General features: G+C 34.5%; 1 protein-coding gene across 4 annotated transcripts in view; it reads left to right on the plus strand.

Annotated features, from left to right (window-relative positions):
* The window catches only part of DYNC2LI1 (dynein cytoplasmic 2 light intermediate chain 1), a 40,035-nt gene extending 24,205 nt beyond the window's left edge, over positions 1–15,830 (plus strand). Inside the window, exons 8-15 of one of the 4 annotated variants that reach the window (XR_004231688.1) lie at positions 276–353; positions 5,456–5,532; positions 6,151–6,221; positions 6,869–6,966; positions 7,527–7,619; positions 13,948–14,042; positions 14,336–14,423; positions 15,423–15,830. Coding sequence is in view for 2 of the 4 variants with exons in the window: in XM_003758306.4 (XP_003758354.2) it covers positions 276–353; positions 5,456–5,532; positions 6,151–6,221; positions 6,869–6,966; positions 7,527–7,619; positions 13,948–14,010 (480 nt within the window). In the remaining 2 variants the exon portion in view is untranslated. The other 3 variants (XR_004231689.1, XM_003758306.4, XM_023494992.2) reach the window with 3 other exon arrangements.
* Positions 15,831–19,622: the final 3,792 nt, after the last annotated feature.

A 19,622-nucleotide genomic window follows, 5' to 3' on the forward strand; every position in this document is an offset into this window, starting at 1 on the left:
CTATCTTTTTTTGGAAGTATTCAGATTCTGGAAATATATGCTTAGGTATAAACTGCCTTTATCTGAGAGCTGGAGAAAACAAATGTAAGAGAATTCTTGTTAAAAATAATTAGAGAAAGAATTTGTGTGGCAGGAGGGCCAAGGTAATAGGGATCTGAGAATCCAGAGCAAAGAAGAAAAGATGCTGGGCTTCTTTGCTTAACCTGGTGGTCTTTTTTTCTCCTTGAAACTAATCCATTTCATTTTTTTCTTTTTATGAATATATATTCCTTTAGGATTTTGATTCTGAGAAGAGAAAAATAATCTGCAAGACACTTCGGTTTGTTTCCCATTATTATGGAGCTTCATTGATGGTTAGTATAGTCTCACTCCTGGTTGCGAGAATGGGCTGAATCAAAGTTCTGAAAAGCAGGGAGTTTCTTGCAGTTCTATAAATAAGCTTTGTTTATATATTTCCTATCTACCATATATTTCTTAATTCTATATTATCCATCCTTAATTTCTAGCTCTAAAGGATGTTAAAAAATGTTATAAACATTCATTCAAAATGAAACTATTAAAAACATTTTTTTTAAAAAATCCCTAAAATAATTTTTTTCTCAAAGAATTTTGTCATGTCACCAATTCCTTCATCCTATAATAATAATGAATAATAACAATAATAATGGCTGATAACTAACTTTTATATAACAACTTTGTGGTTTGCAAAGCACTTTGTAAGGTGAATGCAGTGTGCTCTGTAAACTTAGGAGCATTCCATGAGTCTCGAATTTTATTATTTATGGAGAATGGAGTCATGGAAAAAGCACTGGACCCCCCGAGAGTCAGGAGATCAGGACCCACAATCCAACATTGCCGCTTAGAGCTGTGTGACTCAGCAAGAGGCACCTTAGCTCTCTCTGAGTCTCAGTGTTCTCATACATCAAATGGGAATGATGCTTTCACTTCCTATCTCATAGTAGTTGTGAGGGTCTATGAAAATGTAAATTATAAATAACATCTGAGCTATTAGTCTTAAAGCATAATTTTTAAAAGTATCAAGTAGACTTTGAAATGTTATATATATATATATATTTCTGAGTTTGTGTGCCATTATCTTTCCTGTTAAGTGTTCTGACACACTGGAAATTTTCCTAAAACTCTTTAGTGCAGAAAAAATCTGGCAGCATTGTATAATGGACAAGTGAAAATTTTTTTTAATGTGTTTTAATAGTTTGTCTTTTGAATGAGTATTTTAAATAGCTGGTCTTTTAATATCTTCGTCTATTCCCTGCCTTAAGGGTTAAGTAGTATTTAAGATATTTGTAATAATAAAATCACTTTACTTGTTTTTTACTTTGTTCTTTTCTAAGCATTATCTTATTAGTTTTCTTACACATTTTAGCTAAAATTTGCAATTTTGCTTTACACATGAGGTTACCATAATGCTTTATGTGCATCTTTCTATGAAATACTCTTGAAACTGAGATAGATACAGGTGAATGACCTTGGTCAAGGCAAGGACCATAATAAGTCCTCTAGTTCTTGGTCTATATTGCTAGCTAATATTACTAGCTTAGTTCCAATCAAAAAATAATTCTCATTCTTTTTCAATGTTGGGAATGAATGAGATAACCTATCTGCTGAAAGACATGACTGTGTCCTTCTAAAATGACCCTTTTCAGTGAACTTATCAACATGAGGTCAAAACTTACTCTTTTCTTTCTGTGTGATTCTTGTTCATGCCCTCCCATAAATCTTTCAGATGACCATCCAATCTACTAGAAGCCTTCCTCTTTATTTTTAATATTATGGTGGGTACATGTGTATATGAGCTATTTTTCATTCACCCTAGCTGTGGAGATGCTTCATTTTCCAATCCTACATTTCATGGATAGTATCTTTTATATCACTTTTGGAAAGAAAACCTTTGTTGGCAAAAAGTATGTATATTTCCCATGTATGTTCTCTGTTTCTCTGTAGCTCATCTCCAGTTTTTATTTCAACCTTAGAGCTGGCTCACCAGTCCACAGAGATCCTGGATACGTCCTACAGATAGACTGGAAGCCAGTCTAGAGTTGAATGTGATGAAGTTTGTTTTTGCAAAAATGTGCAATGCTGCTAGTGATTCCAAGATATTCCCTAGAGAAAAATAACAGCATAAAATTTTAGCCTATTTGCATTTTTCTTTCTTTTTTTAATGGCCAAGGAATTCATCATTTAATGATTGACTCCCTGATAATGGAGCGGCATTAGCTGAATGGGACCTGGGCAACAGACCTAGGCCATGGAAACCAAGACCACATTTGGAATCTCTCTATTTGGTAGAAGCTGCCAGAAGCTGTGATCCATTGGCAGAGTCTGAAAATCCAGTACAGGCTGGCGTAAGCGGTGTAGGGATGATCATGGCCTTAGGAGAATCAGAAGCTGCAATGACCAAAGTGCTTGGACAAGACCCAGTGATTCCCACTCTGCAGATGCCATATCTTTTGTGCTGAGGGGTCATAAGCTCCCTCAGTGTATAATTTTATTTATCTTCTCCCATTGGGCTTGGTGGTTAAGGAGAAGGAGATGATTTGTAGTTATTTATATATAAATAAGAGTTGATGCTAACTGACTGATACTTCTGCTTTATCATGATTTTTCACTACTTGGATCACATTTATTTCAACTACCAAAATAAAAAAAGAAAGAAGGAAAATCCAGGGTTGATCCAGGGTTGTCCTTGTGAGATGATAAGGTCTCAGATTACAACTTTTTTTAGGTACACAATGACCTTTATTCCCATCCCATATGGGATTGAAGCCCATAAATAATCAATATTCTCCTATTCCAGATCCCATTTTCCCAAGGGTCCCCAAATCCTTCAAATCTAGGGTAGTCTCTTATGATTTGGCCTTTCCTTGCCAGGGAACCAAACCTGTGTTTGCATGTGGGAAAACTTTTAATGGGCTGATTTTTACCTCAAAGACCTATTTACATAGAAAAGCCAGGCATATAGATATAGATATATATGTATGTATGTATGTATGTATGTATGTATACTCTACTGAGGTTATAGACTCTTCAAAGAGAAAAAATATGGTTAAAGTTGTTAAATAGGCAGCCAACCCCCTTTCCATTAGACTTGCATGATGTAAATGACTCTATGGTTAATAAGAAGCTAAAATCTGAGTAGCTTATGTTGTCCTGACTATAATTCCTTGCATGTGGGGTGTGGGGAAAGGGAGAATTATAAAAGTTGAAAGGGAAGTATGTATGGTCTTTTTTCCCTAAGGGGATCCAGGCTGGATTCTGGCACTCTTGAACTTGAGCTTGCCAGAGAAATAATACTAGAGGCTCCCATTATTCAGGCTCAGATTTTATTGTCACCATGCCTTGGAACTCTCATTCCTCCATCCAGGATGGTGGGGCTCTAGAATTCTCCTCACTGGGCCCCATGGTCCTATTATCTGTGGCTCCTGGTTTTTGGGCTGAGGGATCAGCTTACTATCTCTACTAGCCTGAGGACAGAAAGCATTCCTCACTGATCCTAACTCTGCTCCCATCTCAGAATCTTAGAATTGTAGATTTAGAGCTGGAAGGGAGCCCTTCAGAGATACTTCTAGTCTTACCTTTATTTTATAGAAAAGAAAATTCAGGCCCCTGAAGATGAGGTGACTTGCTCAAGAAGACACAATAAGTTAACATAGTTCTTCTCCTTCCAAATTTAGCCCCCTTTCTTGAGTACCACAGCCATTGCAGAGTATGAGAAAAACTTAGCTGGAGCTCATCATTGCAGAATGAAGATCATCTCAATAGGAAATACACATACCAAGTTAAAAAATATATATTAGATCTAAAAGCAACAAAGTCTGTTTCAATCAAAGTTAGATTTTAAAAACTTTTTTTGTAGTCTCATTCAAAATGTTGCTATTTGTATATGCCTTGAATTGAAAATTGAGGTCTGCTAGTAATATAAAGTCATTTGGACAAAAATAATGGAACTTTCCCATCCACATGGAAGTTAATGTTTAATTCAGCCACTTAAGGAGCTGTAAGTTTGTTATTGGGACTCTCTAATTGTTCAAAACATTGCTAGAACCCCCATTTTTGGAACTGCCTTTAAAACCACTTTGCAAGTCACATAAGAAAGTGTCTCATTATTTTATAATTGTATTTTAATGCTCTGTCCAGCCTAGCCTCTAATCTCCCTCTGTAATCTTATTTCACATTCTCTTTCTTGCATTCTATGTTCCATATAAACTGACCTATTTTTTCTTTCCCATATATGATATCACATCTCCCATCCTCATGTTTTTCAACAGGGTTGACTGCTACACTTTTCAACTCCAAATTCCTTACATCCTCCAGAACTTAGCTTAGGTGCCAGCTCCTAAAGGATCTACCTTGTGTCTTATGTACATGTTGTTTCTATTCCTATTACCTCCCCTTCCCAAATTAAGCAAGTTCTTTGAAGGCAGAGACTTTATCATTTTTCTTTGAATACCCAATGTTTAGCACAATGCTTTGGCACAGAGTTAATACTTAATAAATTGAATGAATAGTTGCAGAACTTTGTTTTCAACCCAAAGTGTAGTTACTAAGCTTGATCAGACACTATATTCATCAGAATTAATTCCAGGTAGCTTTTGACTGTTCACAAAACTCAAATCCACTCAAGATGTTTTACCAGAGAATTTTCTAATCAATTGCCAGAAGCTTGAATACAGGTAACCCTTAAGGAATTTTAAGAATATTATAATTTGTACAGTTCGGACCTGTCCTGTATGGCAGTTCACCAATTGGGGAAAATATCCTTGTGGGGGCTATTGCTGGTGTGTGTATGTGATCAATAAACATTTATTAAATACCTAACCTGCACCAGGCACTATGGGGATACAAATACAAAAAAATATATAAAGTCTTTGCCTTTAAGGAGCTTTCAATCTGATGAAAGAAGATAACACCCAAAAGAAAGTTGAAAGAAGAGGAGAGAGAAAGTACCCAATGAGGGATCATAGTTTAAAAGTCAGAGAAGTTCCATAGTAGTACAGCCAAGTGAGAAATGAGGAGTCTGAGCTAAGCTTGCTCCACCCTCCAATCAGAGGGACAGAAAGTTGTGATGAGGTGGAAGGTCAAGATTTGTGGGTGTGTGCAAGTCTACACACACACAAACACACACACACACACACACACACACACATCCTGTTTTTTAAATGCTGATGATAGAGATTGTGTCATGATCCACGTGTTTGGAAATAGCTGAAATGAAAATAGAAGTATGGTAGATTCTTTCATGTTATATACAAGAAATTTGGTTAGGGAAAATGTCAAAACTGTTTTCTCTAATTCTTCTTGGGGAGGTTTTGCTTTATTTGAAAAGACATAACTAGTTTTTAGATAAATTGTGATTCTCTCATTAAAATGTTTTTATTTTATCTGTTTCTATGATAAAAAAGGTACAACATATCATTTACTCTCTTGATTTCTTAAGTTTGCCAGTAAATCAGAAGCTCTCCTACTGAAAATACGTGGAGTTATCAATCAATTAGCATTTGGCATTGACAAAAGGTAAGGTAATAAAAGACAATTAGGATTGTTTCTTCGTGTGATTGTCACTATTAGCTAATTTCTGTTTCTTGGATTTTCATGAAAAGAAAGACATCCCAGATAGTTACTCAAGATCATTTCATTTGCTATAAAAAAGCATAAAAAAGTTTGTTAGTCATTTATAGATTTTTACAGATAGAGGGTTATTGAATATTTTTCATTGAAAGATAGAATAAAATAATGTTTGTATTTTATTCATTTTCCTGGTTTCCTTTTTTCCCCTCACATTTTACAAACAGGTGTAATCTTTTCCTGTACAGTCAGTGTCTTACATTGATTTTTAAGTTGAAGATAATATATTTAATGAATAATCACCTTTCTTAGTCCAAATCCAATATAATAACAAAAATAAAAAGTAAGTTTGGTCTCTTTTTTTTTCCCCTGGAAAATTTCTTCTCAAAGAAATACTTTTAATATTTGGGTTCATTTGAACTAATAATCATTTGGGGACATTACTTTCACCAGATTTTGCAGTCTCTAGATATAAAAACTTAGCTTTGCCTTTATGATGAGAGCATTTGTGGTAGGAGTTTTGATTGCTAAAATAAATTGGATTCTTTTTCCTTCTTATCCATGTAGCAAATCAATATCTGTGGACCAGAATAAACCACTGTTTATCCCAGCAGGATTGGATTCTTTAAGTCAAATAGGTTGGTGAACTTATTAAGACTGCTCAATATATTTTAATTGCTTATTGATTTTAGCCTGGTTCTTGTTCACATAAGCTCCAATACCATCATTCTATAGATTTTCATTATCATTGTTACAATAATTTCACAAGTATTAATGTTATACATACTCTATTGATGTAACATGTTCCATATTGATGTTTTAAAGGAGGACTGTCATATAACAGACACATTCTTACTTCTAAGCCATGTTCCACTAACATTGTTTGCATATTCATTCCTTCTCCACCCCTACCTGACTGTCTTCTCTCGAACTCCAGAATACTAGAAAAGATGTTTTGAATTATTTCCAATTTTCTTTATTCTGAGTAATGACTATCATCTCCTATGCTATTTGTTCTTTCTCCTCTTTCATCCCCAGTGGGTTAAAAATCACTTGTCTTTGAACAAAAAAAAAAAAAAAGTTTTTGATAATGAGAAAGAAGGTCAGAAGATGTTGAAGGAGAGGAAAGAGATAACTCAGACTAGCTGATATCTGAAAAGGAAGAATTTTACAGTTTTTTAAAATTGAGAATAAGCAAAGATGAGCTTTTATTTGTTAATACTTTGTTATAACATGCAGTTTTCTAGTACATTTTTAAAACTAGAGTTAAAACTTTACTCATTAGGGTCTCCTCCTCTCTCTGAGAATGACCTTGGACAGCTTCATGCACAAACACCAATGGATCTGTGGAAAAAAGTATATGAAAAAGTCTTTCCACCAAAGGTATGAATTTTTAAATTCTTTGAAACCCTGATATCAATTGTGGAATGGCTGAATAAGTTATGGTATATGAAAATAATGCAATATTATTGTTCTATAAAAAATTATGAACAAGCTGATTTTAGAAAGATATACACAAACTGATGCTGAATGAAACAAACAGAACTGGGAATACATTGTAAACAGTAACAGCAAGATTATGCAGTTATCAGCTATGAAAGACTTGGTTCTTCTCAAAGGATCAGTGATCCAAAGCAATCCCAATAAACTTTATATAGAAAATGCCATCTGCATCCAGAAAGAGAACTATGGAGATTGAATGTAAATCAACATATGCCATGTTCACTTTTTTTGCTTTTTTTTCTCTCATGGTTTTTCCATTTTGTTCTGATTTTTCTTTCCTAACATGATTTATAAAGAAATGTATATTTTAAAAGTCAATATACATGTAAAAACAGAAAAATGATTATTTAAAAAAAGAAACTCCCAAGTGTAAACTTATAGAGAACGGTTTTGAAATATTAGAATGGATTTCTTTTAAGCATCCTTTTACTTCATTTCAGAGTGCCAGTACATCCAAAGAGACCAGAGATCCCGCCCGAGACCCCCAATATGCAGAAAGCGAAGTTGATGAGATGCGAGCCCAGAAAGACCAGGTACCATCTCATCTATTTGCTTTGTTTCACAACAACATATACTAACAGTAGCTCCAGAATTCACCCGGTTTTTGGAATCTATTTATTATTAAAGTTGGTAGTGAATTCTTAACCTCTGTACTTAAAAAAAACTAAATTAAGATCTTCTTTGTCAAAGTGGGTTAAAAAATTCATGTGTGCTAGTGAATTCAGAATTCTTTCTGGCTCCTTTGCTACCCTCAAGACTCCTCTACAGTCTTCTGCTTAAAGAATGAAAGATGCCACAGAGTCCTTTTTGTGATGCCCTATAATGCTCAGTAAATGTTGGTGTTACTAAATATTATCTAACATTAGGAAAAAATTTGTGTTAAAGTTAGTACTAATTTGAAATGACTGAAATCAGATATTAAGTATGAAGTAAAGGTGACTTGGTGAACATTTTTTTCTTTTTTTATCATTATTATTATTATTATTATAGCTTTTTATTTACAAGATATATGCATGGGTAATTTTTTAGCATTGACAATTGCAAAACCTTTTGTTCCAATTTTTCCCCTCCCTTCCTCAACCCCCTCCCCCAGATGGCAGATAGACCAATACATATTAAATATGTTAAAGTATAAGTTAAATACAATATATGTATATATGTCCATACAATTATTTTGCTGTACAAAAAGAATCGGACTTTGAAATAGTGTACAATTATTGGTGAACATTTTTGATAGAGTACTTTTATCCTTTTATGATATTTTCTTAGGTACCTTATCAGTTCAATGAAATCATCAGACTGAATTTTTCAATGTGCAGTTCTCATGAGATTGCCATTCTAAGTCCTAGACAGTAATTACTTGTTATTCGGCTCAATAGAGCCAGGCAAAGCAAAGAATCGCTGTTCCAAGAATTACTTGAACACAGGTGAACAGTGATCTGTTATCAGAGAACCTTTTCCCAATACCCCAGAATTTATGAAAGGGGGCAATTTTTAGGTAGAATTATATTAAACTAGATCATTTAAACATAATATTAAAGGCATTCTATCAATCAATATATGGAACTTTTTGTAATAAGGTTTCTCTAAATAACCCAAGGTGAAAATCATTATTAGGAAAATGGTGCAGATGACTTTAAATAACCGCAAGAACTCTAGTTACCTCTCTCTTGTTACTTGGCTGTAGAGACTGGCTGAGTTGGAAGTTGTCTTAGACTTAATGTTTACCTAAGAGTCAATAATAAACTCTACTTATCTATATGAGTATCTGATGATGTTACACAATCATTAGTGTCATCATATTTCCTTGTATAATTTGAATTAATGGTCACTAAAGGACAAAAGGATTTCTAATCATTGTGATTTATATGAGACTATTTAATTTTCAAAATAATATCCACCTATTCTAAGGAAATCAATTTAAGCTAACCAAAATCAAGCTGCAGGCAATTAGGAATTTCGAAGAAGATGGGAAGAGCAAGGACTCCAACCCTAGTGCTGTCCTTAAGGCTCATCATTGTCACTGCAAGAATAGGGAAGAACATTGGTAGGAACAGCCTGGGCTGGAGAACATTTTTCCAAGCAATAACAGATTTTTTAAAAAAATCTGTCTGCAAAGTAAAAATTCCTTCTTGAAGCATTTTTTCATAGTGGCCAACATAAAGCTGTTACATGTGAATTGTATGTTTTAAATATTCAGATACTTCTTTGGTGAGATTTGTTTATTTCTGCTTTAAAGATACTGTAAAGATTACAGTAATTTAAAGATTACTGTTTATTTGTTCTAAAGATAAGATTTGCCCCAAACATATTCATATACTTTTTTATTCCCTCACATTAACTTCATATCCTTGACTTCAAGTTGAAATGATTGACATTAGGAAAGAATTTTGATATACAAAAATACTTTTGTATATATTTTATTGAGAGGCTAGGCTTGGAGTTGGGAAGATCAGAGTTCAGATCCTACCTCAAGACATCCATTATCTGGGTGACCCTGGGCAAATAATTTAGTTTTATTGGACTCAGCCCTTCATCTTTAAAATGTGGAAATTATACTCAATGGTCTTTAATGTCAATTCCGACTTTAGTTCTGTAATGCTTGTATCTAAGTACAGGAGAATTCTGTTTTAATAGAATGCTAAAAAAAAAAAAAAATCAAATTCCTGGGTAAAATAAAGTGGAAAATAAAACATACTCAAAGCCCAGAGTCTCTCTGAAAAGAAATATCTAGGAAGTAGAAAAAGGATGGAGAGTCTAAAATATTCCCTTCACCCTTGCCCCTTTCCTTCATCAAAGTTTTTGAATCTTTCTTTATAAGATATGCTCTTGGTAGAGCACTCAGGCATTTCTGGGATTTGCAGGTTATTAGAATGTCAGGAAGATGATGAGGAAAGAAAGATAACTTCTTCTTGAGCTCCCTTTATTTATAATTAAAAGATTCATTCATCCAAGGAAGTGTTATTAAGCATCTCCTGGGAGCAAAGTACGCTGGGCATTGGGGGAGATGGAGAGACAAATAAGAGATGCAGGCTCTACCCTCAAAGAACTTACATTTCAGGAAGGGGAACTAGAATAAGTACAATATTCAGAAAAACACAAATTAGAAAATAACCAGAGAGATAATAGGGAAGGACATTTCATGCAAAAATTGTCATTTGGGCTGGGCCTCTAAGGATAGATAGAACATTAATATGGGAAATAGTAGAGAAAAATGTTCTGAGCATAGAGTATAGTATGAGCCCAGATCTAAATACAGGATAGTGCAGAAGTGATCCAGAGAGAACAAATAATAGTTTGAATAAAGTACAGAATATGTATGTCATGAAGCTTTGGTGGTAGAGTGAGATATGGTGAGAAGGGGTGAGTTGGAGACAGATTGTAGAGGACCTCCAGATTTCTATTGAGTAAGCAGTAGGGAAGCTATGATGGCATTTGAATAATAGAAAGCATTATTCCTTAATATGAAATAATATGGAATTTCACAGTGTAATAACCAGTGCACCAAAGTGTGTCAGGCAGTACCCTGTGTCCATCTCCAAAGCCTGTTATCTAAAGAGGGTCCTCAGGTCAGCCATCTTTTTTTTTCATTTCTTACCCAACTGCATTCCTTTGGAATGAACTCTACACTTTTTTTTAAGCTTCCTTTTGTGTGTTGTCTTTCCTTGTTAGATTTTAAGTTCCTTGAAGGGAGGGACTGTCATTCTTTTTCATATTTGCATCCCCAGTACTTAGAACAGTGTTAGGCACGTAGTAGGAGACTGATAAATGTTAATGACTAACTAAAGTGTTAATAAGAAAATTAAAATATAAATGGGAAGACTTGCTGGGAAACTCTTTTGATAGACTAGGCAAAAAATAACAGAAAGCCTGAATTAATCCGAACACTGTGGGAATGGTAAGAAAAGGACTGGTGTAAAAGACATTGAGAAAGTTGGCTCATGGGCAACTGTGTGAGAGTCAAAGGTAACTCTTAGGTCACAGGCACGAGCAAGTGGGAGAAAGGTGGGCTTATTGACAGAAGTAAGCGGGTCAAAAAGAACTGACTGTACTAGAAATGGCATCTGGTCATGTGCTTTCATCAGAGCAACTGGTACAGATACCAGAAAATAAATCACAACAAAACCAACCATTTATTCTTCTCATCATTTTAAAGGATCAGTAATGGGATCATTTCTCCTGAGCCTCAGGTGGTCCCTTTTCTCCTCTTAGCACTTTCTTATTCTTCACAGCCCTGTGGGGATAGTCTGTTAGCTCATTCGGATGACCCTGTGATTCCCATGCTAATAATCACAGTCGATCTCATCATGGCCCTTTCGGCCTAAACTAGGACATGGACTGGCCACTCCAGCAGTAACCAGAGGGGCGAGAAGCCTTTAATCATGGTCCGCTTTGAGACTTCCATGGGAGCCTTCCATCTGCACATTGGGCCGGTTAAGCATACCTTAAACTTCTGTAATGTCAGAACCACATAAAATCATTAGGCAAGTCTTGAAACTGTCTAAGCCACATTAGCATTAAGTTCCTCTCACGGAGAAAAAGATAAAACTTCCAGCATCCTGCAGGTCCCTTTTCAGGTAACAAAGAGCCCAACAAGAGGCTGATTTATTTAGGTGGGGTTTGGCTTGGGGCAGCCAGGTGGCTAGAGCACTGGGCCCAGAGTCAGGATGAACCTTCCTGTAAAGTACAAGTACAGAGCTGACCACAGACACTGCCCAGCTGCGTGACCCTGAACAAGTCACCTAACCCTGTAGGTCTCAGTTCCCCACCAATAAATGGGCTGAAGATAAAAGAGCAAACCACTCTAGTATCTTTGCCCAGAAAATCTCAAATGGGGTCATAAACAGTCTTGAACTACAACAGGGATTTAACTTGCCAGACCCCAGTCATCTCTAAGAGCCTCAGTGTCTCAGGTTAGTGCCTTTATGATTAGGAATTTCTTTAGTCTGTTTTCCCTAAATCCACTTCAGCACAGGTTTCCCACAAATCCATTTCCTTTAGTTCTACTTACAGTCATTTTGGAGGACCTCTTTACTCTAAGATGAACAATCAGTGCTTCTTGTAGAGCAAGATTGTTATTAAAACTTTCTGCATTCTCCTCTGCAGATAAATGGACCTAATTCCATTAACTGTCTCTCATTTATTCTTTTTTCTCAAAGTCTCATTATTTTGCTGGCTTTGTCCCTCTGCCATCAGATTTTACTTAGGCCTGGCTTGTGGCTTAGTGTTTTTCAACTTTTTTTTTTCAATTTTGAAGATTAAAGTAATTCTTGACTTTAAGAGAATGTTAATACTTAAGTATTAAGGCATTTAGTGTGGACAATCCAACTAATTTGTTTCCTCTATTTTTGTATTAAAGGAATTTTTTGAGGCAGTTTTGAAGTCTGAGAAAAACATTTTAAAGCATTTGTTCATCAGGGTTATTTTGCTCAGGGTGAATGAGCCTGAAGTATTTTCCTAAATCCCTGAATTAAAAAAAAAAAAAAAAAAAAAAATTCAATTCATTTGTAGTTTCTAGGGCACTTTACTTTCTGAAATGTACTTAAGAAAGAATATGCTCAGTGTTTATAACTAAATGTGAAGCAAGAATCTGTTTTGGTGTCCTCTGTAAATAAACAAACTTAAACAGATATTTATTATTGTGTCTATTTTGTGCAAGTCACTGCCCTGGGTTCTGGGAATGCCGAAATAAGAGCAAAAGGTTTCTTGCCCTCTATGAGCTTACATCCTACTTGGGCACAGCTCTGTCCCACTTAAAACCATGCACAAATCAAGGCATCACTCTCATGATGTCTTTGGCCCTCTTTGAAAACAAATGACAAACAACAAAGTACATCAATAGCCAAAATTAAAACTCGGCAACTTTCCTATTGTCCTAACACTTTTTTTGGTTGTTCCGCTGTCACAAAACTTGTATCTGTAGCAATAAATATAGTTGGATTCAAGACAGGTTTCAAAGAAATGAAATTTATTGAGTTAACCCAATAGAATCTTCTGATGGTTCATTCATGCAACCATTATCATTAATAGAAAATACAACAAGGAGAATTTGAATAGGACCCTTTTTACAATGGCTATAATTCCTATAGGACCAATTGTTAATTGTTTTGTTTTGTCTTAATTTCAGTTGAAAATTTGTGGAATATTCTATTAAGAAAATATCTCAAAGGAGGGTTGTTACTGTTAGTAAATCACTGAACAGTTAGTTCTGGTAAGGCCAAAATTTCAAGTTATTGTTTACACTTCATGTACTTAGTCTTTGAAATGGCAAACAGTAGATATCTGATGACCTGAACTAACCTGACTTAATTAAAATGATAAGCCATAAGAGACTTTGAGATTTATTACTTTACAAGATCTCAACAAAGTTCTTATACAGCTTTTAAATTTTAACTTAAGTCATGGGTCTGATAGAAACCGTCTGTAAGAGTTTGGCAACAAGAAACTGAATTTTCTTCTCATAGAGAATGTGAACTTGAATTCTGATAGTCATATGACATATTTTATGTTCTTTCCCATAAGGGTCACTTTTTTCTTTTTAGTTTGTCCTAGTATCCAGAATGGGAACATTTGTGTATAATTTATTTTGAAGGGCTATTTACAGATTGTACCTGCCTAACCTATACTAAACTTAACCCTAAATCAGTCCTAAAACCTAATTTATCGGAGTTTAAAGGGGACAAAAGAGCTTTGTGAAATTAGTACATTAATGGAAAACAAAATCTGAGGATTATTGCCAAAAAATATGACAATAGATGTTAATTACACTCATTTCATTATGATCTACGGCAGGAGAAGTATTTTTTTAAGTGCTCAGTGTAAAGACTTTGTGAAGTTATTTATAAAAATTGTATATTTTAGGAACTGGAACAGTATAAGAAAAATTCTTCTAAATCCTGGAAACAAATCGAGTTTGATTCCTGAATCCTAATACAAGTGGACAAAAGCATCAGTAGGTTTGTATTTCCTCTCTCTGAAACATAAGAAAGATTTAAAATTTTTTCATCCCTTGTGGTAATATAGAAAATATTTTAACGTAAATGTACAACTACTACAAAAGAAAACATTTAATACTGTAACTCCTCAAGTAACTTGAAAATGTTTTTAAAAGAAAAAAAAAGTAAAATCAAATGTAATTATCTGAAAAAGATGAAAAGAATTTTGTTACCAATGTCTCTAAGAATGAGATAATTGTGTTTTAATAATATTCTCTAACATATGTGTTTTTCCTGTTTCTATAATTTTATAGAATGTACAAACGTGTTTGAAACAGTTATGAAGAATTAGTCTCACATACTACAACAATTTCCTTTAGGGATGGCTCCTTTGGAATTAAGGTACTTCTAACCCAAAGTTGAAGTAGAAGAATGCCCTTGAATTGAAACTTCATCAGAGATACACCATGGTAGTTATCTGGTTCCAATCTCCTATTACTAGTCTCATGAAATTCCTATCAAGATGTCTATTGACAGGACTATTGATATAACCAAAACCTCATTGACTCTAGAGATGCAAAAACTAAGTGCCAGTTTCAGTAGCATGATCATTCTTAAAAACAAACAAATCCTCAAATGCATTTGCAGCATGTTTGGGTGACCAGCCAACTTAAATGTGTATATCTACCATTCTGAATACACAGCTTAAAGTCTTTCACTTAATACATATCAGAATACATTATTATTCTGTCTGAAATTAAAAGCTAGCTCTCAACTTTTAGGGAAAAAAGTAATTAATATGAAGTTTCCAAAAATTTGGAATAATTTGAATATTGTGTATTTACATGAGTATTTCCATTTTCTGGTAGCTAATAGGTAGAAAAGGTCAAGAAATTTGTTTTATTTACAATCCTGCTACTGAGTTGGACAAATATATAGTCTGTATCTCAGTAAAATATAGATTGCTTTATATTTTGCTTAGTGTGAATTATATAAATCTGATTCATATATGTATCTGTAATTTTTTTTAGATTTTGATGTGAATCCAGACGTCTTTACTATATTTTTTAAAATCCAAGTAAAAAATTAATATGTAACTTCTTTATAAAAACACTTAGGAACAGCAATAAATTGAGTGATATTGTATGAGTTTTTAATGATATGGGGTCATTTATGATCAAATCCATGTAATGGCTAGATATATATAATGTTTCTGTATTTGATTACCTGTAAAAAAAATTCACAATCATACAAGACATATTTCATTGATGGAATTAATGCTAATAAATATTGGTTTTAACATTAAAAAGAAATATCACTTAAAATCTTAAACTTTTTTCTCTGAATTTTTGAGTCAATGTGGCCTTTACATTTGGCTTTCTTAATTCTTATCTGCTTCAGGTGAGGATTCATAGAGTCACGGATCTGGAGCTGGGAGGGAACCTAGAAACTTGCAATTTCAGCCCTTCTATAAAGAAACTGATGCCCAAAGGATTAAGTGACTTTCTCCCCATATTAAGTAGCAAGTAGTAAATAGCAGAGGTATGATTCAAGACCAGTTGTCTGACTTTTTCTATAATGCAAACCTGGTAAGGGCTCGCTACCCAAATATCCATGATCACAAAAATGTGTGTAATTTTGAGTTTATGCTATGTGTGGTAGTTTGAAAAAAAAAAATCACTCATTTTAAAATAATGTGTCTTAAATTATTTGCATATATTTGACTGTGAATTAAAGATGTAATATGTTGGCAATAACTTGTGAAGGAAAGAATTATATAGAGAATTGTATGGGAAGGAAGAAAAGGAAGGAGTGAGGAAGTTGGAAAATTAAGAAGGGAGGAAGGAGGGGAGGGAGGAAGTTTTAGGAAATTAGGAAGGAAAGAAGAAAGGGAAAAAGGGAGAAAAATGAAGGAAAGAAAGGAGGGAGGGAAGAAAAGAAGGAGAAGGGAGGGAGGAAGAGAGGGAGGAAGAAAGGGAGGAAGAGAGGGAGGAAGAAAGGGAGGAAGGGATGGGCTTATTCTAATGAGGGATTGGGAGATGTGGCTCTGATCATTCAGTCTTAGACAAAGAGACTTATCTCTTGTCCAGAATACCCCACCTTGGGTAATCTAGACAAAAGAGGCTCCATCTCTATTCAGACATGACTGGAACCCAATGAGTCAGAATTCTCCTCAAATTCTTGGTTAGGTTTTCTAGTTGAATGCCATCTCCCACCCAGGATCAAAAAGAAAGTACCCTGGGGAGTGGGGCATCTAATTCATCAACAACATCCTTTGGAGGCTGAACAATCTATAGGTTTATGAAAAAATCCTGGTCCTAATTCAATAATTTATTACTAACATAAGAGAAATATTCATTTCTCTTATGTGTTGATGTATTATCAACCTAGTTCTAGTATTCCCTCAAGCCATTTGCTAAAATATCCAATATAAAATTAAGGGTTTGAGAGTCAGACTTTCATTTTTACAAAGAATGACCAATGCCAGCTAATTGTTACATCTCTGAGCAAAACAAAACAAAAATCCCACTTAATTTCTATTTCCTTAATACTAGCCAGTGGTAATGAGAAGAGAAAAACCGTGTTTAAACATTTCAAATATGATTATTATCACTGTTGTGAATAATGACGCGTAACACTTGGTAATCCACAAAGTAATTTTCTCACAGCAACTCTTGAGAATTAGAACAAGTTTAGTTATAATAGCCAAGACTTGGAGGTAGGGCTGGGATGGGGGAAGTACAAATAATATGTTAATTATCAGCCTCAGCTAGACCAAATGTAAACTTGGAGGTTCATCAAGGCTTTTTTTATGGTTATGTTGTGACATGATGTGATATGATGAGGAAAGTGCTTTGTGAGTCTTGGAGTGCTTTGAAAATGTGAGCTCTCATTAGGGAGCAGAACAAGTTTATAACACAAAGACTAGAATGGTAGTGAAGGAGGAGGCAGCGGCAGGAATGGCTGGCTATTGTGGTCCAGTTGAGGCTCTACCATGGTATAAGAAAACGAATCCACTAAAATGGACAGACAATTCCATGAACTTTTCCTCTTCCTCTGCAGTGCTGAGGAAATGCTACTTTAATCTGAATTTCAAACAAAAGTGTAAAAGTTGGTACCAGGAATCTCTAGAACATCTTCTCTAGTTTAGAGCTTTTACCTTCAGCCTGGTACAGCCTGCCCTTCGTACACACAAAGTGGCCATCTCGCCGTTCTTCACACATGGTGCTCCATCTCTTTTCTCTCTGCTTTTGCCCTGGCTCTGAATGTATTTCCTCTACATTTTTCTCTCCAGTTCACCTTCTGCACCAGTCTTTCTTGATCCTCCTGGTGTCTTCCTGCCCAAATTTCCTGGTATTTATTATGCACATATTTAGAATGCAAAAACCTGTTTTGTTTTTGTCTTTGTATCTGCAGTACACTGTGAAGTGTGTAGTATATAATAGGTGCTTAATAAATGCTTGTTTGCTTTAGGAAGAAGCAAAAGCACACAAGGAAAAAAATCTCTTGCTGTATTTGCTGTCTTTAGGGGAAAGTGTCATACCATTAGAAAGCCTGGGTTCTGATAGTTTCTGAGCAGTTAGTTGATCCACTCTGTATACCGTAGTCTGAGTTGACTTAGTTGTACAAAATAATGTATAAAAACCAGCTATCTTATTTCTCCATTGCTACCCTAGTGAAGCAAGATTGAGCCTACTACACCTGATCCCAGAGCAACTGAAAACAGGTTGCTCATTGTGCTTTAAGCATCCTTAACTTTTATTCTAGAGGGAAGGAGCTCTATTCAATCTAATTCTGAGCTTTTCATTGTTGTATCATCACATAGATCACAAGATAAGACTTCATCTCAAAAAATCCATTTCACAGGAATTAAGATTTTTTAAAAACAGTTTATAATTTGTCATTCAGTTCAACATTTACTAAGGAGCTTCTGTACTGAGTGCTATTACTATGTACTATTGCTAGGTGCTAGGGAGACAGAGATTAAATATTCCCAATTCTCAAGCATTTTATATTCTACCGGAAGGGGTGGGGGCAGCATACAACATGTGAACGTGCAGATAACAGAGAATTTGAGAGCAAAGTGAGCAGTAATGACTAGGAAGACCAGGACGGACGGAAAAAAAGGAAGAAGAGGAGTCTGACTTCTCATTACTGACATTTTGGGGCTAGGGGGACAGGTTGTCACTGTCGATGTTTAAATAGCCTGTGGGAAGCCATTATTTTTTTTCCTAGAGAGATATCACTAACATTTAACAAATTGAATACACATACTATGTCAATTTTCCAAATGCTTCCAAGCTAGAATGAAATATAATCTGCATATGAATAGAAGGGAAATGTTTCCACTTATATTGTAGACTGATACTATGATAAGTTGAAATCATTGATTTCAAAAGAGGCTCCTGTGGGACTCTCTTTGAACTACTTAACAGATCAACCTTAGAAGTATCTATAACGGGTTTGACATATATAATCTGTAAACATCATGTAACTATTATATAATAATCATCAGTGTCAAGGACCTTTTGTTGAAGTTGACAATAATACTCTGCTAATTTCCCAATGCCTCTAGATCCTTAAATACCCTTCCAAGACTCAAGATTTTACTATGCTTTCCTTAATGAACAATTTTTTCTTATAATAAGATGCTTCAAATGCTCTAATGCTTTATCATTCTTCACAAACTAGGTAACAATTGCTAAACAAGTCATGTAATAACCAAAACATATTCTTCAGAGTTCCTATGGAAACATTACCAAAGTAAATATGTTAATGACATATTTTCACGTCTTATTTGTGAAATTAATCAGTTAAAATCAAACAGAAAGATATTTAGTGATTTAACTGAAGTAGTAAGATAACTTTTAATAATTATTAGTGCTTACCTAAAAACAGAAAATGTAAATGCTTCTTGAAATAGATCTGTATATTAAACTTTAGATTCTGACTCCCTAATAAGTAATAATTTTGTCCTTTTTTAAAGAATATGTGTTGTATGTGCTAGTAGAATCCTTTGTCTCTAGAAATATTAAGAAAGTTCTAAAAATAGTGAGGGAATTTTTAAAAATTCAAAGGAGGGTAGCCTGGCAATACTAGATTTCAAATTATATCATAAAATACTAATCGTCAAAATTGGTACTGGCTAAGAAAGAGAATGGTGGATCAGTGGAATAGATTAGATACATAGGACATGGTAGTAAATGACTAGTATTCTGTTCCTCTGGGATAAGACCCCACTATTTAACAAAAACAGCTGGGAAAACTAGAAAACAATATGGCACAAACTAGAACATCTCATATCATATATCAAAGTAATGTCAAAATTGGGTATATAGTTTAGACATAAAGGATGACATCATAAGCAAATTAAAAGAGCAAGAAATAGTCCTCCTATCAAATCTATGAAGAAGTTAAGAATCTATAACCAAACGAGATAGCATTACAAAATGTAAAATAGATAATTTTGATTCTCTTAAAAAGTTTTTATATAAACAAAACCAATACAGCCAAGATTAGAAGGAAAGCAGAAAGCTGGGAAACAATCTTTACAGCAAGCTCTGATTAAGGCCTCATTTCTCAAATATATAAAGAACTAAG

Source organism: Sarcophilus harrisii, chromosome 2, assembly GCF_902635505.1.
Source record: "Sarcophilus harrisii chromosome 2, mSarHar1.11, whole genome shotgun sequence".
Classification (NCBI taxonomy): Eukaryota; Metazoa; Chordata; class Mammalia; order Dasyuromorphia; family Dasyuridae; genus Sarcophilus; species Sarcophilus harrisii.